General features: G+C 41.7%; 1 protein-coding gene across 4 annotated transcripts in view; it reads left to right on the forward strand.

Annotated features, from left to right (window-relative positions):
• The window catches only part of sh3bp4 (SH3-domain binding protein 4), a 70,807-nt gene that overhangs the window by 21,977 nt on the left and 24,168 nt on the right, over window positions 1–24,662 (forward strand). For all 4 annotated transcript variants that reach the window (XM_060929199.1, XM_060929198.1, XM_060929200.1 and 1 more), the window contains 2 exons: window positions 18,082–18,290; window positions 18,423–20,770. In XM_060929199.1, the coding sequence (XP_060785182.1) occupies window positions 18,170–18,290; window positions 18,423–20,770 (2,469 nt within the window). In that variant the 5' untranslated portion in view covers window positions 18,082–18,169. The remainder of the gene's footprint in view (window positions 1–18,081; window positions 18,291–18,422; window positions 20,771–24,662) is intronic.

Here is a 24,662-nt window from a genome sequence, read left to right on the forward strand (position 1 = left end):
CAATTTTAATTTTAAAACGTTAACAGCGAAAAATACATAGTAGCTACACTTTCGATGCACCTGCATCCATAGGCTACAGAGCAGCGCATTCTGTTCTAGAATCTTCGGCCGGAGTCCGCATTATATGGACTTGGAATGGAATTGCTACCGCACACGCTGCGCCGACTCTTGCCAGAACAAAAATGCTTAAGTGGTTGAAGCGGACCGACCGCGGGGAAGAAACTGAAAGCCCAGACATAACGTCTCCGGGACCTTCAGGATCCAAAGTGTCATCGCCTGGTCTGCAGGCAACGCTAGCAACTGAATGAACTTAATGAACACTGTTAGACACGTTATAAAATACAACAGGAATGATGTGGATGATATTGACGGAAGATACCGTTCAACAGAATAAGTGAGTTTTCTTGGTGTCTTTCTAGTTCAGAAAGTTTAGTCAGTCAGCAGCACAACTAGGCTCGGACCTGGCACTATGCTGATGGTGCTAACGTTTGCACCCGGCAGCGAAAGTTCATAAAATGGATAACGGAAAGTTCATAAAATGGATAACGGAAAGTTCATAAAAATGGATAACGGTAATGGATAACGGAAAGTTCATAAAAATGGATAACGGTAATGGATAACGGAAAGTTCATAAAAATGGATAACGGTAATGGTGAAAATTATAAGTTGGCCTTATAAGTCCCAACAGATATTCAAGGTATAAGTAGATTAAATGAACATAAAAGGGGTCTTATTTTCAACTAAAGTGTACTGCAGATGTAGGGAGTTGAAACATTTTCTGAATGAGCTAGTTGGCCCCTTTAAATAAACGGGTATCTATTCATACAGTGAGATCGCCAAAGTTTAATAAACTGAAAATGCAATAACTGTAATTTTGAAGTAGATGATGTATAGGACATGTGTCGCTTGTGTCTTGTGACTTATTGTAAAAATGATATAAAGGGTTCAAAATCGCATAGTTACAAATATAATAGTAACTTCATATGATGGGCGGCACGGTGGTGTAGTGGTTAGCGCTGTCGCCTCACAGCAAGAAGGTCCGGGTTCGAGCCCCGGGGCTGGCGAGGGCCTTTCTGTGTGGAGTTTGCATGTTCTCCCCGTGTCCGCGTGGGTTTCCTCCGGGTGCTCCGGTTTCCCCCACAGTCCAAAGACATGCAGGTTAGGTTAACTGGTGACTCTAAATTGACCGTAGGTGTGAATGTGAGTGTGAATGGTTGTCTGTGTCTATGTGTCAGCCCTGTGATGACCTGGCGACTTGTCCAGGGTGTACCCCGCCTTTCGCCCGTGGTCAGCTGGGATGGGCTCCGGCTTGCCTGCGACCCTGTAGGGCAGGATAAAGCGGCTAGAGATAATGAGATGAGATGAGACTTCATATGATAATATTAACCACTGGTTATTTCAGAGAGGAAAAAAATGGGGACACTATTGCTTCCATTCGGGACAATACAACACAGAAATCGGGACCACTGGGGGACACAAAGAAAAAAAGTTAATTTCGAGCCCTGGGTCGTCTTCCATGTCCTCGCATCCCTCTTTGAACCTCTTGTGCCACTCGAAAACCTGTGAGCATGACCTCATCTCCGTACACTTGCCGCAGTAGTCCGAGTGCTTCTGGCCGCACCAGAAACTTCAGGTTGGTTCGTTGCTCTGTGCCCACCACTTGGCAGCCTAAAATTGAGGAGCTGTTAACAAAAGCATGTGAAAAAACATAAAGTGGCTGCAGAGAGCTGAGATCACAGTTATATACTCCCCGGATATTACTTCACACGGTGACGCAACCCACTAATCCCTACCCCACTCATAGCTCACACAGCACACTAAGTCCTGTTACTTTTCTGACACACCTCGTATATAGTGTCGAGAACAAAACCATGACACATGGTCCTTTCATATAGCGTCCCCTGGTTAGTTTGTGCCACAATGGCATCAGAGGGTCGAATCATTTGAGAAACTTAGGGTGTATTCAGACCAGGATAGTTCGATAGTTCACTTGCTTTGGTCCGAACCAAATGTTTTTTTTTATTTTTTCATTTTGGTGCGGTTCGCTTTCACACTGTACATTTTAGTAAGCGGACCAAAATCTGTCAACAAAGCCACGCGCCCTGAGGTCATTCAGCTATTGGTCAGAGACGACACGCGCACAAAGCGTTAAGTTCAAAAGTAGTCACGGAGGATAGCGCTGATGAGCGCACATCATGTTGTGACAGTTCTGGCTCTTCACGCAATAGATGAATTTCTTTTTTGCGTCGTTAGTACCGCCACTTTTTGAAAGAATGTCCCTGATTTTAATGTAGGTCTGACGGAGTTTCTTCACTTTTAGCCGACATTGTTCTGGGGAGCGTGTGAACCCCTTCTCCTTCATTTTCTCACTGAATACAGCAAACACGTCGGCATTTTTGCGTGTTCTCTCCAAAAGCTCAGATATGTGGACATCTGCCCATATATCCACAAGGGTACGCGTTTCTTCCTCGGCCCACGTTTGCCCCCTACTCATTTTTTGTACTCTGTAGTCTAGCCTGAATGACTGAACGACTGTTGTAAGGTTCCCTTGACAACCAAAACAGTGTTTGCACTTTGCGGTGGAGTGTCAAGACTCTGTTTCCCATAATGCTCGACAAACGACGGAAGCTCCCAAGGTACAAAAAAGCAAAACTGTCGGATTAGGTCCAGTCTGCTTTCACACCTCCAAAAGATCCGCACCAGGGTTCCTTTGGTCTGGACCGAGTCCGACCTTGCAGCTCGGTCTCGGTCCGCTTGTTTGGTCCGGACCAGAGTTCGATGGTTTGTATTCAGACCAACCCAAAAGGTCCGGACCAAGGGAAATTTGGTTCGTTTGGTCGTTTGGTCTGGACCAAACAACGTAGGTGTGAATACGCCCTTAGAGTTTCTCTGATACAAACTAACTTCCTATCAAATTCGAGAACAGGTAAATGTCTTACCTGTCTAGCAAAAAAAAAAAAGCCTAAAACTCTGTCAATCCTGAAAACTTTTTTTTTTCCTTGGGTTTATTTTTTTATTTTTATTTTTATTTTTTGTTACACTCACCTGGTTGGCTGTGTGTCCTGCCCATCAGTGTGGATCCAGACTTATTTTATGCCTCAAGTTGGGGCGTAATGATGTTTGAGCTGTTAAGTTTGTATAGCGCTTTTAACAAAAGACATTGTCACAAAACAGCTTTACAGAAAATTAAAGGCTTTAAACATGAGCTAATTTTATCCCTAATTTATTCTCTGCGGTGACCGTGCCAGGGAAAAACTCCCTCAGACGACATGAGGAAGAAACCGAGAGGAACCAAACTCAAAAGGGAACCCATCCTGATCTGGGTGATAACAGACAGTGTGATTATAAATAACTCACTTCTGTAACTGAGTCCTATATAGTCACAGAGTATAACTGTGAAAACAGGAAAATCATTATAGTTTTAACCTGAAAACTGTATGTTGTATGACTGCATGCACATTTCCTGCCAGATCTGACACTGCACTAATTAGTATTACAGAAATTTCAGGATGACGCACAGCAGCTCAGGAACTAGGGCTGGGTAAAAAAAAAATCGATTTAATCGATTTTGGATCGATTTCATTTAAATTTCGCACTATCTATTCACAGGGCATGAGATCGAGTTTTTTTTTTTTTTCTTTTCCCCCCCCCCACAACACAATCTTGTGTGGCGGCACGGTGGTGTAGTGGTTAGCACTGTCGCCTCATAGCAAGAAGGTCCGGGTTCGAGCCCCGTGGCTGGCGAGGGCCTTTCTGTGTGGAGTTTGCATGTTCTCCCCGTGTCCGCGTGGGTTTCCTCCGGGTGCTCCGGTTTCCCCCACAGTCCAAAGACATGCAGGTTAGGTTAACTGGTGACTCTAAATTGACCGTAGGTGTGAATGTGAGTGTGAATGGTTGTCTGTGTCTATGTGTCAGTCCTGTGATGACCTGGCGACTTGTCCAGGGTGTACCCCGCCTTTCGCCCATAGTCAGCTGGGATAGGCTCCAGCTTGCCTGCAACCCTGTAGAACAGGATAAAGCGGCTAGAGAGAATGAGATGAGACAATCTCGTGTGTTGTGTGATTTTCCTCCCTCAGCCATCTCGTGCGTGATGACGCAGCTGCGCAGTCGTACGTCGTGACGTTCAAGCACGCGCACAAAATGGCTGAGGCCAGAGCCATGGCTGAGGCAGAGAAAACACCGCTCGGCAAGCCGTCTCAAATGAAATCTGACATGTGGAATCATTTCAAATTTAAAACGACAAAGGACGAAGAGCTTGATAAAACCAAGGTAGTTTGCAAGATATGCCAAGCAGAGCTCAGTTATTGTAGGAATACTACAAACCTCAGAAACCACCTGACAAGGTACCACACTACGCTAACCTTAGCTTCCGACAACAAGCCGCCCGGAGCAAAACAAAAGAAACTGAAGGACCTGCTAGCATTACCATCAGAGTCTCCGCGGGCGATAAAGATAACAGAGGCCATCGCAACTTTTGCTTGCAGAGATTTATGCCCATACTCGGTAGTGGAAAATGAAGGATTCAGGCAGCTCATTCAGGTACTCGAACTTGGTGCAACGTAAACATCTGACTGAAACTGTGATACCCATGATGCATACATCTGTGAAAGACGCGATACGAATGAAAATGCAGTCAGCAAACAGAGTCGCAGTCACGTGTGACACCTGAACATCGCTGTCAACGCAGTCCTAAGTGTGACAGTTTAAGTTTACTGTCTTCGTTTTGTTAATATTAATACTTTTGTTAATATTTTTTGTGAATATTTTTTCACTTAAACGATACAATTTGCTGCAACGTACATTTGCACTTTTTACATTTGCACTTTTTTAATTACAGGAAGATAAGACAGTTTTGTTTACAGTTACGTGTGAACTGTCAAATTTACAAAATAAAGACGTATATTTTGCAACGTATTGTATGGAGTTTCATTAGTTAAGAGCAGATTGAATTGATTCAGATCGAATCGAATCGTGATTAATCAATTTAAAACCCTAAGAATCGAAATCGAATCAATCTAGGAAATTGACTGTGATACCCAGCCCTATCAGGAACATCTCCCCGATATACTCATCACACACACACAAACACCTGACCGTCACATCCATATGTAGTACTTCCCCAAACTGTTACCATGAAGTTGGACGCACACAATTGTGTCAAATGTTTCTGTGTACCATAGCATTAAGATTTCTATTCACTGGAACTAAGGGTGTTTTCACACTTGGTCCCTTTCAGCCATCTAACCGAACTCAGATCGATGACTCAGCATTTTTTGCGCATATGTGAACACTCCAACCGTACCCAGACCCCTTTAAAGGAACAGTCAACCGTACTTCCATAATGAAATATGCTCTTACCTGAATTGAGACGAGCTGCTCCGTACCTATCCGAGCTTTGCGCGACCTCCCAGTCAGTCAGACGCAGTCAGACGCGCTGTCACTCCTGTTAGCAATGTAGCTAGGCTCAGTATGGCCAACGGTATTTTTGGGGGCCGTAGTTAGATGCGACCAAACTCTTCCACGTTTTTCCTGTTTACATAGGTTTATATGACCAGTGACATGAAACAAGTTCAGTTACACAAATTGAACCGTAGCGATTTTCTATGCTATGGAAAGTCCGCACTATAATGACAGGCGTACTAACACCTTCTGCGCGCTTCGGCAGCGCATTGATACGGAGCTCAGATATCAATGCGCTGCCGAAGCGCGCAGAAGGTGTTAGTACGCCTGTCATTATAGTGTGGACTTTCCATAGCATAGAAAATCGCTACGGTTCAATTTGTGTAACTGAACTTGTTTCATGTCACTGGTCATATAAACCTATGTAAACAGGAAAAACGTGGAAGAGTTTGGTCGCATCTAACTACGGCCCCAAAAAATACCGTTGGCCATGCTGAGCCTAGCTACATTGCTAACAGGAGTGACAGCGCATCTGACTGCGTCTGACTGACTGGGAGGTCGCGCAAAGCTCGGATAGGTACGGAGCAGCTCGTCTCAATTCAGGTAAGAGCATATTTCATTATGGAAATACGGTGGACTGTTCCTTTAAAGCGAACCGAACTGAGACCACCTCAGGAGGTGGTCTCAGTACGGTTCGCTAAAAATCAACGGTACGGTTCGCCTAATCTGCGCATTGTGAACAAAAAGTGCACTGGGTTCACTTCGCCTTTCACTGTAGTTTAACCTTCTTCGTTTGCCGTAGTTGGTCACGTGACTGTAGCAGGGAAACTCAACTTCCTTTTGGAACTTACCACAGCCGCTGGAATACATTTTCCTTAATCCGCACTATTTTGATCAAAGAATACAGCAGGGCAAGCATGGCAGCAGACGTTTTGATTCAAGAGAAAATTACCCAGAATTCCGTGCACTGGGGGTCTGAGGTCTCTAGAGGACCTGGTGTGAACAGAAAGAGGACTGAGGCCCCATCAAAGCTTAACTGGACCAGAAAGAGAACCCAGTCCTCTTTGTAATAAATTCACAGTGCGAACACAAAAAGAACTGAGTTCTTTTTCTGTTGGTCCACTTTTTGGTCCACTTAAAGAGGACTGAGTCTGGTTCCTTTAAAGGGGACCAGGTGTGAAAACACCCTAAGAGGCCCAAACCTGTTCCAGCATGGTCCATAAAGAAAAGGTTGGCTTGGAAGAACTCGAGCGTCCTGTTTGAGAGTACTGACCTTAACCCCATTGAACAGCTTTAGGATGAACTGGAGTACTGGACTGGAATGTTGTAGTACTTAAAGGAGAACTGAAGGCAATTTTTTTTTGTCAAAATTCTATTTATCTCATTTTATGAACTATAGGAATGCATTTTTGATAGCTGTTTTGTCACTGCTATAGCAAGTGGAGTGTTTTTGAGGGTGTTTTCACACCTGGTCCCCTTTAAAGGAACCAGACTCAGTCCTCTTTAAGTGGACCAAAAAGTGGACCAACAGAAAAAGAACTCAGTTCTTTTTGTGTTCACACTGTGAATTTATTACAAAGAGGACTGGGTTCTCTTCCTGGTCCAGTTAAGCTTTGATGGGGCCTCAGTCCTCTTTCTGTTCACACCAGGTCCTCGAGAGCCCTCAGACCCCCAGTGCACGGAATTCTGGGTAATTTTCTCTTGAATCAAAATGTCTGCTGCCATGCTTGCCCTGCTGTATTCTTTGATCAAAATAGTGCGGATTAAGGAAAATAAATTTATTTATTTATTTATTTATTTATAATATAGTTATATTATTGTGGCCGACTCGTCAGTCAGTAAGTTCAGAGAACTGTAAAGCGGCTGTGGTAAGTTCCAAAAGGAAGTTGAGTTTCCCTGCTACAGTCACGTGACCAACTACGGCAAACGAAGAAGGTTAAACTACAGTGAAAAAGGCGAAGTGAGCCCGGTGCGCTTTTTGTTCACAATGCGCAGATTAGGCGAACCGTACCGTTGATTTTTAGCGAACCGTACTGAGACCACCTCCTGAGGTGGTCTCAGTTCGGTTCGCTTTAAAGGGGTCTGGGTACGGTTGGAGTGTTCACATATGCACAAAAAATGCTGAGTCATCGATCTGAGTTCGGTTAGATGGCTGAAAGGGACCAAGTGTGAAAACACCCTGAAACATGCTACAGTATGTAATACATCCGTCCATATGTCAAAACAATGGCCGTAAACGAGATTCGTTGAGACTTGTGCAAGACATCATAGGACGGAAGTAAAATGTACAGCGGAAATCAAACCACGTGTCCGAAATCGGTCACTCGTTCACTACTCCCTATATAGGGAATTACTATATAGAGGACTATATAGTGAGCTCATTGTTAAAATGAAAAAAACACTTTCGGACACTACTCCGTCGCGCTGGTGTTTACGTCATTACTGTCGCACTATTAAAACGTGCCAGGTCAGTCGGCTGGTGGGTTTTCAAAATAATAAATATGTGCATGTATTTTTGTCATAAATCCATATTCTACTGAGCGCATTTCCCACATTAATCAATACAAAGTGTCTGCATCTTTCAGTTCTTTTAAATCAAGGCTGAATACTTTCTTCTTTGCTGCTGCCTTTTATTCAATCAAATTTGAGGCTTTTAATTTGATTTCTTTCAGTGCGACCGCAATGCATGATGGGATATATTGCTTTGGTTAGTGACCATCGTTGTACGCTACTTTTTGTGATGCGTTGTGGGATACTTTGAGTGCACTATATAGGGTGTAAATAATCCTCACTAGGGTTTCGGACAACACTACAAAATGGCGTCCCCACTATATAGTGCCCTGTGTTAGTGAGTAGGGAGCGATTTCGGACACGGGCTGTCAAAAGACGCGCGCACCCTCTTTGGAATACTGATGTAATCAAGCCGGAAGTTTTGTTTGTTTTGATAGCAATCAGGAAAGTTTGAAGAAAGTAGGCAGTCATTGTCATTCAAACTCATTTTTATGCAATATTTCGTTTGGAAAACAGTTTTCAAAATGGCAGCACTGACACTTGGCTGACACTTAATGTTTTGAAGTCTCACACAAGTCTTGCGAAGATCGCACGGATAAGCGACGCCTGCCATGGACCAAACGAACTAAATTCAACATGGCTAAAAAACAAATAGGCCGATAAGTCTCATCTCATCTCATTATCTCTAGCCGCTTTATCCTTCTACAGGGTCGCAGGCAAGCTGGAGCCTATCCCAGCTGACTATGGGCGAAAGGCGGGGTACACCCTGGACAAGTCGCCAGGTCATCACAGGGCTGACACATAGACACAGACAACCATTCCCACTCACATTCACACCTACGGTCAATTTAGAGTCACCAGTTAACCTAACCTGCATGTCTTTGGACTGTGGGGGAAACCGGAGCACCCGGAGGAAACCCACGCGGACACGGGGAGAACATGCAAACTCCACACAGAAAGGCCCTCGCCGGCCCCGGGGCTCGAACCCGGACCTTCTTGCTGTGAGGCGACAGCGCTAACCACTACACCACCGTGCCGCCCAGGCCGATAAGTATGATATTTAATTGCAGTTAGTTGCCAATATGGGGTGGCACGGTGGTATAGTGGTTAGCACTGTCGCCTCACAGCAAGAAGGTCCTGGGTTCGCGGCCAGTGAGGGCCTTTCTGTGTGGAGTTTGCATGTTCTCCCCGTGTCTGCGTGGGTTTCCTCCGGGTGCTCCGGTTTCCCCCACAGTCCAAAGACATGCAGGTTAGGCTAATCAGTGGTTCTAAATTGGCCATAGGTGTGAATGTGAGTGTGAATGGTTGTCTGTGTCTATGTGTCAGCCCTGCGATGACCTGGCGACTTGTCCAGGGTGTACCCCGCCTTTCGCCCGTAGTCAGCTGGGATAGGCTCCAGCTTGTTTGCGACCCTGTAGAACAGGATAAGCAGCTACAGATAATGGATGGATGGATGGATGGATAGATGGATGGATAAAACTGCCTGCTTCAAATGTGATCAATAACATGACTCGTTGCGAATTTGAAATTTCGTTATTGTTAATGGCTGTCATCCCTCCCCCGCCCCCTTTCACACCCTCTGGTCCTGGTCTTAACTCGGTTTTGCCTTGCCTAGGTCTTGACTTGATTTCAACCCCTCGAAGTCTTGGTCTTGACTCGGTCTCAATACACTCTGATCTTGGTCATGACGTGGTCTCGGTTTAGGTGGTCTTGACTACAACACTAATGGACTGCGTGCAACACCTTCTTGCCTAACCTCACTAAAGCTCTTGTGACTAAATGGGCTCAAATTTTCTCATCTGTGTTCCAACATCTAGTGGAAAGCCTTCCCAGAAGAGTGGAGGCTGTTGTTAAAAGTTGTATGGTTGTTTTTTCATTGGGGTTACTGGCAATTTAAAAGCATACAAGGGCTTTAACTCAAGGCCATGTGGTTTTGGGTAAACTCATGCTGGTGTTATCGAGTAGCTATTAATGAGAATGTAAATGTTAGGGAAAGTTTAAATATCCAAATCGTACCTCAAATTTCTAATCATTTTATGCTTGAGCATGTCCTAATCCTGCAGCAAAACAGGGACAAGGCAGCGACTTCTTCATTTTAAAGCGAGAGATGATTCAGATTTTTGTTCCTGTGCAATCATAAACTCCGGGAATGAGCTGAGGAAACTTGTCTGGACTAGGGCGTGCTCTTTTTGTTTTTTTAAATCCATTACTGTTTTAGTGCATGACCTGTCATGACAGAACATTGCACCATTTGTGGTTATGGTGCAAACAGCCTTATGCAATAATAGTGCAACTAACTTTTTTTTTGTGCAGCTTCGACTGTTAGAAATGTTATACCTGTAAAGCCTGTTGTCAGCAATAGTGACAGTTCAGAAACTGTCAGAACATTGTTTTGGAATGTACACTTGGATCAGCAGTGTGTGACATTGGTTAGTTGTTGATCTTGGCAGCAGTTTCACTGGTATAAAAAGTCTGAGTTTGTTTAGTGCTAAGACTAATATGCACTTAGATTTCTGGTCTATTAGATAAACCAGAGATATCCAGTACACCATTTCTAGAGCGAAATTTAGTGTGTGTGTAATTAACCATGTAACCAGTTTTGTGACTAAGTCTCCAGGATTGTATGTGATATACAGTTGTGCTTGAAAGTTTGTGAACCCTTTAGAATTTTCTATATTTCTGCATAAATGTGACCTAAAACATCATCAGATTTTCACACAAGTCCTAAAAGTAGACGAAGAGAACCCAGTTAAACAAATGAGACAAAAAATATTAGACTTGGTCATTTATTTATTGATGAAAATGAGCCAATATTACATATCTGTGAGTGGCAAAAGTATGTGAACCTTTGCTTTCAGTAAAGGTTGCTTTCTGGTGTGACTCCCTTGTGCAGCAATAACTGCAACTAAACGTTTCCGGTAACTGTTGATCAGTCCTGCACACCGGCTTGGAGGAATTTTAGCCCGTTCCTCCGTACAGAACAGCTTCAACTCTGGGATGTTGGTGGGTTTCCTCACATGAACTGCTCGCTTCACAACATTTCCATTGGATTAAGGTCAGGACTTTGACTTGGCCATTCCAAAACATTCACTTTATTCTTCTTTAACCATTCTTTGGTAGAACGACTTGTGTGCTTAGGGTCGTTGTCTTGCTGCATGACCCACCTTCTCTTGAGATTCAGTTCATGGACAGATGTCCTGACATTTTCCTTTAGAATTTGCTGGTATAATTCAGAATTCATTGTTCCATCAATGATAGCAAGCCGTCCTGGCCCAGATGCAGCAAAACAGGCCCAAACCATGATACTACCACCATGTTTCACAGATGGGATAAGGTTCTTATGCTGGAATGCAATTTTTTCCTTTCTCCAAACATAACGCTTCTCATTTAAACCAAAAAGTTCTATTTTGGTCTCATCTGGCCACAAAACATTTTTCCAATAGCCTTCTGGCTTGTCCACGTGGTTTTTAGCAAACTCAAGACGAGCAGCAATGTGCTTTTTGGAGAGCAGTGGCTTTCTCCTTGCAACCCTGCCATGCACACAATTGTTGTTCAGTGTTCTCCTGATGGTGGACTCATGAACATTAACATTAGCCAATGTGAGAGAGGCCTTCAGTTGCTTAGAAGTTACCCTGGGGTCCTTTGTGACCTCACTGACTATTGCACGCCTTGCTCTTGGAGTGATCTTTGTTGGTCGACCACTCCTGGGGAGGGGAACAATGGTCTTGAATTTCCTCCATTTGTACACAATCTGTCTGACTGTGGATTGGTGGAGTCCAAACTCTTTAGAGATGGTTTTGTAACCTTTTCCAGCTTGATGAGCATCAACAACGCTTTTTCTGAGGTCCTCAGAAATCTTCTTTGTTCGTGCCATGATACACTTCCACAAACATGTGTTGTGAAGATCAGACTTTGGTAGATCCCTGTTCTTTAAATAAAACAGGGTGCCCACTCACACCTGATTGTCATCCCATTGATTGAAAACACCTGACTCTAATTTCACATTCAAATTAATTGCTAATCCTCGAGGTTCACATACTTTTGCCATTCACGGACATGTAATATCGAATCATTTTCCTCAATAAATAATTGACCAAGTATGATATTTTTGTCTCATTTGTTTAACTGGGTTCTCTTTATCTACTTTTAGGACTTGTGTGAAAATCCGATGATGTTTTCGGTCATATTTATGCAGAAATATAGGAAATTCTAAAGGGTTCAAAATCAGTCAGATTATAAGACAACATATTACATCTAGCTTACATAAAAACCTTACCAAAGTAGGTCATTGTTTATGCTCAATTTAGTGTAACTTTAACTCTCGTATTAAATTAACACACTTGGAACATGTGCACTATGATCGCGCAGTGGTGATACGGACATTGCTGAATGGCAGAAGTTTAAGGTTTGAATGTCAGTTGAACGTGCAGAGTTCGCTTTCATTCAAGGCTTTGCAGATACGTGATCAAATCATGTTGAATTCAAACACATGGAACTGGGGTACATATTTGAATTAAGTTAATTCTTTCTTCTTTTTTTTCCCCTTCAGTGTAATGGGACTAACCTAAAGGGTTAGTTTAATAGATGACTTGCAACCACTTGATCAAAATGTGCTTCATCATGAGCATCAGCCATGATGGTGGATATACAAAAGCAACTAGGATGGCAGCTGCTGAAAGCATGTCTGTAAACAATGCTGAATTTTCTCAGTATTACCACGATCGGAACAGTCGAGCAAAGATTCTATACAAAGAGAAGATAGATATGTGTGGTTTTGATCAGGGCTTTGAACCAGAATTTTCTTCCTATTGGTTCGTTCCGAACAGAAACGGAATTTTAACATTTCCGGTTTTGGGTTCCACCATTAAATAGACGTTCCTGAACCGGTTAGAACAAAAAAAAAATAGTTCCCGGAACGGTTAATTACGTTCCCTGCCAGCTGTTTAACAAATGGCTATAAAATTATGTCTCTGTCTCATCCAGCTTAAGCCAAATGTAGGCTAATTCTATTACAACCTTCATTAAATAAGACAAGAAATAATTCAAAATTATTATTATTTCAAATGTTGGCGATATGGATTCTCAGTATGTCTTCCCATCTACACAAACAGAAAAAGTGCCAAAAATGAAAGATAATTCGTTTAGTGTGTTACCAAAGGCTAGTCAGGCCCTATGCATTGATAGGCTAACAGAGGTTAACGTCATTTAATGTTCGCGAGCCTCTCATTAACGTGGACAAATATATTGATATCGTGTTTGAAATTGACATTTTTGAATAACGATAGACTGCAATATTTACCTCTTATTTAAGATGTGGAGATGTGATAGTAGTCCACCCTCCCGCTCTCTCCATTCAGTCAGCGAACGTCACACAGGAAGTGAACCCCAGCGGGTCATAGAAACTTGCACAGGAGAAGAATGACTTTTTTATTTGTAGGCTACGGAAACTTTGAGGAATGAAATAAAAACCGGTATTAACCGGTTACCATTATTTTTAATAAGCGTTTCTGTTCCGGAACATAAAAAATAATAAAGTTTCTGGTTTTGTTTCTGTTCCATGTGAAATAGAAAAAGTTCCCGGTTTTCGTTTTCGTTCCTTGAATCGGTTCAAAGCCCTGGTTTTGATCCATATTATTTAAAAAAAAAAGTCAGATTTTTCTGAGGATAAGACGCTTCTACTGACCATCGAGGACCCAGATCTGTTTGGAAATCTTAAATTTATGGAAGTTTCGAAGCAATATTAGGGCAATTCCATGTAAATGTCAACCTCACCATGCAAAAATAAAGCAACATGTAATACATCAAAACCACTCCCAGAGATCTCACCTAGGCCTGTATTTTACAGATGTGAATAAGTTGAACCAATTTGTCACAAGAATTGTTCCCTTCGCCTTCACTACTTTAGCTAATGACACGAATAACTTTGATCATGTACAATTCTATATTATTGCCACAAGCCACAGAAATGTATGCTAAAATCCACAAAACAGCAAAACAAGAGCCATCCTAAATATTATTTAAGAACTTTGATAGTTTTAGCTGATATTTAGAGAGTTTTTCAAAGGGTTATGGTGGTTAAATTGCTGATTTTCTAAACATATGCCATGTCTATTTCAGACGCGTCACATCCATAACGGAATTTCGTCACATCCATAACGCTGACTTTTCCTTCCGAAACTCTGCATAAAATACAAAATATTTTAAACAAAGATTTTTTAATATTCACCTTGGACCCCTTTATCAAATGGATATCTCCATTTCGACATTAGGTTTACAATTTCACAGAGTTTGATAAAAATGTACAGTCACCCAAGAAAAGTGATACTTTTTCTGTCACATCCATAACGCATCTTTTATTGGCATTTTCTGGCATGCCCTAGGTGTACTATGGGAATTGTTCTTGTTCTATCACTTCTCCAGTATGGTACAGCCTTAAAATATGCAACACCTGTTTAAATACTGGGAGACAATAAAACATGCACTGGGTCATTTGTTGCCATTTTGAGTTCAAGTGTCACGTCCATAACGCTGGAATTGCTCACTACTTTTGTTTCAGTCAAAATTAGCTGACCTGGTATTAATTTCTCAGCTTCAACTGTGGTGTCTTGGAACTCCACAGGCGAGTTACCACATGCAGCTTCCACAAATTCAGCTGTCTTCCTCCTCCTTTGAGCTCTTTGGTAACGTTCCGCTGCCGCAGAAAAAAGTCCGACCTTGGCCGAAACATAGCCCATTTTCTGAGTGGGTGCCCAGTCTGGATTGTTTCTTTCATGTAATTTTGCTGGCGCTCCTTAACGCGAAATGGTAATACACATGTTAAAATTATAACAATGACCGAGTGAACCACGACAAGAGAACACTCATTTTATAGCAAAATTCTAGCAACACAAAATAAAATTCTTCCATGATATTATTGAGAGAGCTTTAGAATCTCACCGGAGATAAAATGATTACTGCAAGCACGAGCTGTTTTGGTTTTAGCCTCTGTTAGATCAGCCCTGCTGATGTTCAGCCGTGCTCGTCCCCTCTCCATACTAAGCCTCAGAGTTTCCTCGCCCTCTTTCCGAGTCACAGATGGAATTCTAAAAAAATCGAAACATGCTACAGTCATGAGTACTGTTGTGACCACAACCATATACAGCACAAAGATATGGCAAAGCTAAAAGAACGCTCAAAGCAGTGGAAAAACAAAGACGGTTGCGCGTGCGTGACTGTTTTGTATGGAATGTCGCTTGATCCCGCATTTGTATATCCACCAACATGGCCGATATCCAGGTTTCTATTTTGCTTTGAGGTCACTTGCAAGTCAAGGATAGGATTATATTTATTATATACAGAGTGTTCCCCTAAGTTTACTGGCTTTTTGGAGGAGGGGGGTGCTGGATGAGGATGGTCACATTGCTAACTGTTGTTTGAATTGAATTGTTTCAATTGTGGCGGCACGGTGGTGTAGTGGTTAGCACTGTCGCCTCACAGCAAGAGGGCCCTGGGTTCGAGCCCAGTGGCCGGCGAGGGCCTTTCTGTGCGGAGTTTGCATGTTCTCCCCGTGCCCGTGTGGGTTTCCTCCAGGTGCTCCGGTTTCCCCCACAGTCCAAAGACATGCAGGTTAGGTTAACTGGTGACTCTAAATTGATCATGAATGTTTGTTTCTCTCTATGTGTCAGTCCTGTGATAACCTGGCGACTTGTCCAGGGCGTGCCTTTCCTCTCGCCCATAGTCAGCTGGGATAGGCTTCAGCTTGTCTGTGACCCTGTAGAACAGGATAAAGCGGCTACAGATAATGGATGGATGTTTCAGTCATTTTTGAGCACATGAGAGGAGAGCAGCTTGAGTGGGGGATGTTTCTGCATGGTCCTAGTGCCTGCTTCCTCTCCTGTTTTTGAGCAGGCACTCTTTCCGTGTGGCCTGCACTGCAAAAAATAAAAATCTTAGGAAGTTTATTTGTCTATTTTCAAGTCAAAACATCTAGCCACCCTTATTATAAGACATAATTGCCCAACAAGCAAAACCTCATTTAGCTAGAAAGGCTAGTTTTTAGACAGTCCATCTTGAAAATCTTGTATAGACAAAATGTCTTGAAAAAGTCTTATTTGGAGCACCTTTGAAAGTAAAACAAGTTTTTTTTAAAACAAGTAAGTACGTTTTGGACATTTGTCAAATGCGGTTCATCTTGTTTCAAGAAAAAAAAAGTATGCTTGTTTGGGAATAAATGAACTTTACTGAAATCTTTGAATCTTTCATTACAATTCAACTCCACCTTACAGATCCTAAGTTTACTGCGACTGTTTACTCAGTCATTCAGAGTGAGCTCCTTCTAGATGCTGTACAGACTCTAGACCAGACAAGTGCCTTCAAAAAGGCTATGAGTGAGTGGAGGGCGTTTTAGACCCCGTCCACACGTAGCCGGGTATCTGCTAAATCGAAGATATTTTTCTACGTTTTGGCCTGTCATCCACATGGAAACACATCAAAAACGAATATTTAAAAATACTCCGGGCAAAGTGAAGATTTTTGAAAACTCCGTGTATGCCTTTTCGTGTAGACAGAGATAACCGGAGTTTTGCGTTTTAGAACGTTACAATCTGTGCCAAAAAAATGACAACAAATCTGCCCTGACGTCAAACGTGCGACCTTTGTTTACTGCAGAAGCCAGATTAAGCATGGACAAAGAGTAATGGATCGGAGTAGTGCCTTGAAAGCGTTAATTATTGTGCAGGTGCTATTTACATGTTTAATTTTAGAAGCCCAACTACTGACAAGATTCCCAATCAACGTTTTCATGCGTCTTTTGAAGTTTGTACTCCAAAATTGTGTTTAGAAGCAATTCTGTCTCCGAGTCTGTCCAGACGAACGAGCTTGGCGCCATGTTTTATGTTTAGGCGGAAGTGACGCCAACAGAGGGCTATTCTGATGTGATTAGGGGGTAGGATTTGGGGAAATAATGCCATCTACAGGTTTGGAATGCTTATGAATGTGATTGAAAACGCAGATGTTCGGTTATGTGTGGAAGGGATTTTTTTCGAAGACGAGGTGGTGTGGATAAAACATTTTTATAAACGGAGGGGGGGGGGGAAATGTTCGGTTTTAAAAATACCCGGCTACGTGTGTACATGGCCTTAGTGAGGACTTTTTGGAATGCTGTGAGTTAAGTTGTGTTTTTTGTTTGTTTGTTTGTTTGTTTGTTTGTTTGTGTCTGATCTTGTAAACCCCTCGTACACATGAATAGTCAGTGCCCCCAAAATGCACTGTTGCTTTGGCGTTGTGTAAGCACTGTAAGTCAAAATGCGTAGACTTTTTATTTATTGATTTTTTTTTTTTTTTTTTTGGTGCCTGAGGTCCTGGGGAAGTGGAATCTTAAGAGATGTTTTAATGTTTGAATGTTGAAATGGGAAAAAAAAATAAACTTGTTGCAATGCTACACGTGTCGTCAACTTGATTCAAGATAGTCTCTGGTCTCATATCTAGAGTATTTTACTAATTACAGGTCACAAAAGGAGAATCTTTTAAGCTAGCAATGCTTAGTTGTAGAATTTAACAATCCTCATATTAGTATATTTATCTTAAATTCAGTTTTTACTGCTAAGACTTTGTCATGAATTTAAGTGAAATACCCTTAACATGAAATAAATAAAAATGACTTGAATGGCTAAATGTAAGAAGTACGATCTTGTTATAAGAACTATTTTGATTATTTTGAGTTAATCAGATCTCGCATAATAAGTTCCCCGATCTTATTTTGGAATTATTTCATCTAAAAACAGGTTAGATTTTTCATTTTACGTTAAGAAATCTTACCAAGTCAAATTTGACTAGTTCCATTGGCAGATTTCTTTTCACCTGATTCAAGCAAATATGCTTTGTTTTAATCTTTTATTTCTTATTTTTGAAAGGCCATTTTTTGCAGTGTGTACTCCTTTTTTCGGACCTTAAAATGTGTGTGTGGGGGCTCCCCCAGTATAATGTTAGGTGAAGCACTGCAATATTACTAATTGCACCATCAGTATCTGCTAATAACCCTGTGGAATATCCCAAGTGAGTAAAATCTAGAAGGTAGTTCAGTCCTGACTTCTGAAGTTAGACTTTTTTCATCGAAGTTTCTGGTGGAATACAAATTTTAAGCCAAAAAGACACGATCACCATTTGACACATGGCCTTTTGTTTCCCAAACAGATCGAATGAAAAGCTGCTGGTCACAGTTGGGATTAAAAGATGGAACAAGCTTCTTGACAGAGAAAGAAATGCAGCAGGAAAACTAAACATGGCTGCCCATCGAATTCGAACAGCAAATAACAACAATGTCATGCCTCGCTGCAAGTCTGAGGGAACACTTATTGAACTGAGTTCTGGAGTGTCAGAAGCCAACCTTTCCGATGTTAAAGGTTCCTTTCATTTTTTTTGTTTGTTTGTTTTTGTTTTTCTACCCTTAATAGAGTGACTAGAATGTCAGTGTTTTCCAAGCATATTTTTGTGCTGACTTAATTCACTCTTTTTCTTCTTCTTCTTCTTCTCAGTGCCCAGCCCTAGCAGTTTACGACGAGAAGCTACTACCTCAATTGAATCTGCTAGAGAAGTCATTGCCATTAAAGATTACTGTCCATCAAACTTCACCACCCTAAAGTTTTGTAAAGGAGACCATCTTTATGTTCTTGACACATCTGGTGGAGAGTGGTGGTATGCCCATAATAACACAGAGATGGGATACATCCCAGCAGCCTATGTCAAGCCTGTCACACACCGAGAGTCTTTATTCTCTGACAGTGGCATGATTGACAGCCTCGGAGACATCTCTAATGATGGGTCCAAAGTGCTAGAGCAACGTGGAGAATGGTCAGAGCACATAAAACCTACAGTTCCTCAAAACGGAAACCCTTTTGCGACTAAGCGGCTGTCTCTCAACCCGTTCCTTGATGGCTCCTTGCTAACTGATCAAAACAGTATCCAGAGTTCAACGGATCACCTTGGCTTTGATGCGTCCTCCTCTCCAGACTCAAAAAACAGCAGCAGTATTAACGTCAGCAAGTTTGGAAGTAATATTTTGGATACGTATTGCTTGAACTCTGGCACGGAGAAAGGTCCAGTTCTTAGAAGGAACAATCCATTTTATAGGAGCAAGCGTTGTTACAGCTTGTCTGAACTGTCCATCTTGCAATCACAGACAGACGCACCTCCAGAATTCTTGGGGTTTTTTGGTAGCTTGAAAGCACCATCACCCGAGCAGTTTCAAAGTAGAGAAGACTTCAAAAATGCCTGGTTAAACCACCGCAAGTTTACAAGGTCCTGCCATGACCTAGATTCCATTGGTCAAAATCCTGGATGGGGTCAAACACAGCCAATAGAGACCAATATTGTGTGCAAACTGGACAGCTCAGGTGGTGCTGTTCAGTTACCTGATACTAGCATCAGCATCCTTGTACCTGAGGGCCATGTTGCACCAGATGACACTCAACAGATATCTTTAAAGGCCTTGCTGGACCCACCATTGGAGCTTAACAATGACAAATGTACTACTGTGAGCCCAGTTGTGGAGATCAAGCTGAGTAATATGGAAACTAAAACCACCATAACATTGGAGATGAAGGTGTCTGTCGTAGTCAAGATGGAGAGTCGACAAACAACAGAAGTGATCTGTGTCCGCAGTGACTGCAAGGAGGGACCCTACATTCCAGTTCCTCATGTTTATATGTATGGAGATACAGTCCAGGTAACTTTGGACAATTTAGAGCCATGCATGTATGTATCAGTTGTCGCTCAAGCCCAGGTTGTAGCTCCATACAATACAGTCTGGGAGCATGTTGTAAAGAAAGTTACCCTTGGCGTATATGGTCCCAAGCATATCCATCCATCTTTCAAGACAGTTGTTGCCTTATTCGGCCATGATTGTGCTCCAAAAACATTATTAGTAAGTGAGGCTAAAATGCAGTCTCGCTGTATTCCACCAGTATCCCTCCAACTCTGGGGAAAACACCAGTTTGTACTTGCAAAGCCTCAAGATCTTAAGGTTGGTCTGTATTCCAACATCACAAATTTTGAAGTGAAAATTAGTGAGCAGACAAAGGTGGTGAGGAGTTTTCAGCTGAAACTTGGCAAAGTATCGCGCCTCATCTACTTGATATCTGCTCGAGATCCAGACAACATCTCGGACTTCACATTGCGCATTCAGGTTAAAGATGACCAGGACTGCATCCTTGCTCAGTTCTGTGTTCAGACACCACCTCCTCCACCAAAGGTCGCAACAAGCTCGGTGCAGCGGCGCTTTTTAAAGAAAAAAGAAAAGCACAAGTCTGTACTGTTACCGCTCATCGGAGACACAAAGTACCCTGTGTTTCAGGACAGACCAGTCAAAAATATCAAGTTTGGAAAGATGCTAAAAACTGTCCTTCGGCAGACAAAGAGCCAGTATTTGCTGGAGTATGTCAAAGGGGATGTGATGGCACTTTTGACTGAAGAAAAAATCAAACTTAAAGGGCATCTTTGGACCAAGGAGTGGTATATTGGATACTATCTTGGTCGAATTGGATTGGTACATGCCAAGAACATTCTTATAATGGGAAAAGTCAAGCCAGTTAATTTAAAGGGGCCTGAGCTAACATCTGCTGTTCTTTTAGACCAAATTCTAATCCCCTGCAAATGCCTCACTTACATGTATTCCTCATTGAGGACTATACTGATGGAAAACATAAATAGCTGGAGAGCATTTGCTGATGCCTTGGGCTATGTCAACCTTCCTCTGGCACACTTTTCTCGTACTGAGCTGAACAGTGAGCCAGAAAAAGTGGCCTGTGTTCTTGAGAAGCTTAAAGAAGACTGCAACTCATCTGAAGTAAAGCAAAGGAAGTCTTTCCAGAAGGAGCTCTTTACGGTATGTACTAACTAAGTGTTTTTTAATTTGAAGTGTAAATTGAAAATCAGTTAATTTGATTCAGAGGTCCTACACAGTATTTCCTTGAATTTATACTCAATCTTAAGGCAGCTAGATGTAAGATTTTAGAATGTTGCCCTCACTGGCCGAAAAATGCTATTGTAAGCTACTTGCAGAAAAATATTTTGTAGCACAGTGGTGCTATGGCCATTTGTATACCACAGATAAATATTCACGATGCAAATTTTAAAAAGGCTGTGAGTGCCAAGTCAGGACACATTCAGAGAGAACTTGTTGTATGGACACACTATTTAGTATTGGACATGACCCAAGTGTTTGTGATTTCTGAGGATATGATATCTGTTACTAGTCTGGTTAACACCAGACCATATCACAAGTGAAATATGGTCTGGAATCCGCCTATTGAATTTCTCTTAGGGGAGGTATGGTTTACGATTGTCAACGGCCGTTTATTGGACGTTGCGAATGTCTATCATTTGGCGTATACGTAGCCCATGGCCAATCATGGCAGTTGTACCCGGTGATGTAGTTAGAGCGACGAAGAGGCGAAGAAGAGAAGGAAATATGTCTTTTCAGATCGGAACGATTGTGCAAAGCAGCATGGGATTTCCCAGGCTAATTCAGAACAGTGTCTAAAGCTTGATCGAAAGTTTGGTTCGTATCGCTCGCCGCCATGTTAAATGTGATCCGTAAACAGTCCCAAATAAACTACAAGCTTCCGTTTGTCGAGTAGTACGCGTCACCGTCTTTCCACCCCTCCCCACTCTCTGATTGGCTCCCTAACTCAGGCGAGCCTTTAGACCATAGTTTCCATGCTGTCTTTTCAGATCGGAACGATTGTGCAAAGCAGCATGGGATTTCCCAGGCTAATCTGTTACAGGTCTTGTTTCCTCACTGTTACAGAGGCTTTATGAGAATTAAAAAGGTATCTTTCAGGGTAATTAACGCTATCTAGCTAGTTAGCTAAGATACAGTGTAGCGAGCAAAGCTGTTAAGATCTACCTTGGGCTGTGAAATTAATCTGTCCGTCAATCTTGCTATACTGGACAGCAGTGTTGGGCACGTTACTTTCAAAAAGTAATTAGTTATAGTTACTAGTTACTTTTCCCAAAAAGTAACTGAGTTAGTAACAGAGTTACTTTGTCATAAAAGTAACTAATTACCAGGGAAAGTAATTATTCCGTTACATTTTGTTCCCCCTCAAAAAAAATCAAATTCAATTAGTGTAATCATAATAAAAGTGAATGTTAAATGTGTTTAATGACTGAAATGGACACTTAACAGAACCAATTAGTAACGTTATCTACACTATATTAATATTTTTGTGGGACAATGTGAGATAAGACATCTATCAAATGTAATATATTTTTGTAGTTATTAAAATTATGTTACTAATTACTGGCCACTGACGAGGACAAATGCTTTGTTCCTCGACATAATGTGCATTGCACGTAAACACTCTTGCCTTTTATTTCAAGTAATGAAAAGTAATGGCTGTATTTCCAGTGTGAAAGCGCAGTGTTGGGCTGACCGCTCGCCATCGCTGGGTCTTCCGATTGAAAGAGTGCGCAGTAGTGCAGTAGGCGTGGCCTACCTACGTCTGTTGTCCAAATCTACTCTGATTGGCTTACTGTGCCATTGTCTCGTGTCTCCCCGCCCCACACGAAAGCAGAGTAAAGAAAGGCTGAACGAGCAGCGTGCCAGATGAGAACAGCTTTAATAAAGTAACGCATAGTATTTTATTGTAAGTAACGGGAACGGCGTTATAACGATGTAAAAAGTAATTAGTTAGATTACTCGTTCCTAAAAAAAGTAACGCCGTTAGTAACGCCGTTATTTCTAACGCCGTTATTCCCATCACTGCTGGACAGTGTAGGTAGGTTTACGGCTTGAGATGGTATGCGGTTACAGACTCTAATTTTATTATTTGGGGACTAGTTTTTGGATATTATTAGTATACTAGTTTTTTTTTTCAATCTCATCAATTTCAGGTGTAATATGAAAGATAAATAAATAAAGGGGATAAAATTGTGCTGGTCTGAATCCATAAAACAACCTTAAGATATAGCACAAAAAAAAAAAAAACACTACACTGCAACCCTACTACAACAAATTCTTTTACTACAAACTTTTGCATATAACAAACAAAGTTTGTGTCTCCTGCCTTCAGTGAAAATGACTGAGTTAAAAAAAAATGAATTAATTTATTTAAAAAAAAAAAGAAAGGTCACCGTGTTTGGTGCTCGGAGTGCGCAGTGCAGTTAGGACTAATTACGATGCACCTGCTCCGAATTGGAACACAATCACAGCAAGCTTATTGGGACTCTCTAAACGCACAGACCTGGCAAAGAATACGCACTGTATCTAGTTTCTCACATTACCAAGCCTTGTGTCTGTATATTGCCTTTGGGCAATTCCATGTAAATGTCAACCTCACCAGGCAAAAATAAAGCAACATGTAATACATCAAAACCACTCCCAGAGATATCACCTAGGCCTGTATTTTACAGATGTGAATAAGTTGAACCAATTTGTAACCAACCTAATATGTCACTGTCAGTCTTTCTTTCTTATAATGTAAAACCCAAGCTAAAATCAACTTTGATCATGTACAATTCTATATTATTGCCACAAGCCACAGAAATGTATGCTAAAATCCACAAAACAGCAAAACAATAGCCATCCTAAATATTATTTAAGAACTTTGATAGTTTTAGCTGATATTTAGAGAGTTTTTCAAAGGGTTATGGTGGTTAAATTGCTGATTTTCTAAACATATGCCATGTCTATTTCAGACGCGTCACATCCATAACGGAATTATGTCACATCCATAACGCTGATTTTTTCTTCCTAGATTCTGCTTGAAATAGAAAATATTTTAAACAAAGGCTTTTTTTATTTTCAGCTAAGACTCCTTTATTAAATGCATGCCTGCATTTGGATATTATGTTTGCAATTTCACAGAGTTTGATGAATATGTGTAGTCACCCTGGAAATGGGGTATTTTTTCCGTCACATCCATAACGCGTGTCTTTTTTGGCATTTTCTAGAGTTCTAAATGTACTATGGGAATTCTTTTTTTCCCCATGACTTCTCCAATATGAGAGGTCTTAAAAATATACAACAAACTTTAAAATACTGGAAAGGAATAAAAATTAACTAGGTCAGTTGTTGCCATTTTGAGTCCAAATGTCACATCCATAACGCTGGAATTGCTCCTTTCTGGTTTTGACTTTATGTATTTGGACTCTGCCGTTCATCTTTGCCTCCACTATTCTGTTTGTGCCTCACGTGACCACTGCCTATTTTACAACTCTGGCTTTGTCTTACGTTTTTGAACTGTTTGCCTGCCTGTTTGTAAATAACCGCGCTTCCTGCAATTACATCCATCATTCACCTGCTTACATGACACACTGAGGCTACGTTTACATTAGACCGTATCTTTCTCGTTTTCTTCACGGATGCACTGTCCGTTTACATTAAACCACCTGGAAAAGCCGGGAAACGGGAATCCGCCAGCGTCCACATATTCAATCTAGATCGTATCTGGTCCGGTGCTGTGTAAACATTGAGATACGCGAATACGCTGTGCTGAGCTCTAGCTGGCATCCTCATTGGACAACGTCACTGTGACATCCACCTTCCTGATTCGCTGGCGTTGGTCATGTGACGCGACTGCTGAAAAACGGCGCGGACTTCCGCCTTGTATCACCTTTCATTAAAGAGTATAAAAGTATGAAAATACTGCAAATACTGATGCAAATACTGCCCATTGTGTAGTTATGATTGTCTTTAGGCTTGCCATCCTTCCACTTGCAAGCAATAAGTGATATGCGCTGGGATCACACACACAGCGGCTCAGTCCCGAATC

The sequence above is a fragment of the Neoarius graeffei genome, chromosome 9, assembly GCF_027579695.1.
Source record: "Neoarius graeffei isolate fNeoGra1 chromosome 9, fNeoGra1.pri, whole genome shotgun sequence".
In the NCBI taxonomy this organism is placed as follows: Eukaryota; Metazoa; Chordata; class Actinopteri; order Siluriformes; family Ariidae; genus Neoarius; species Neoarius graeffei.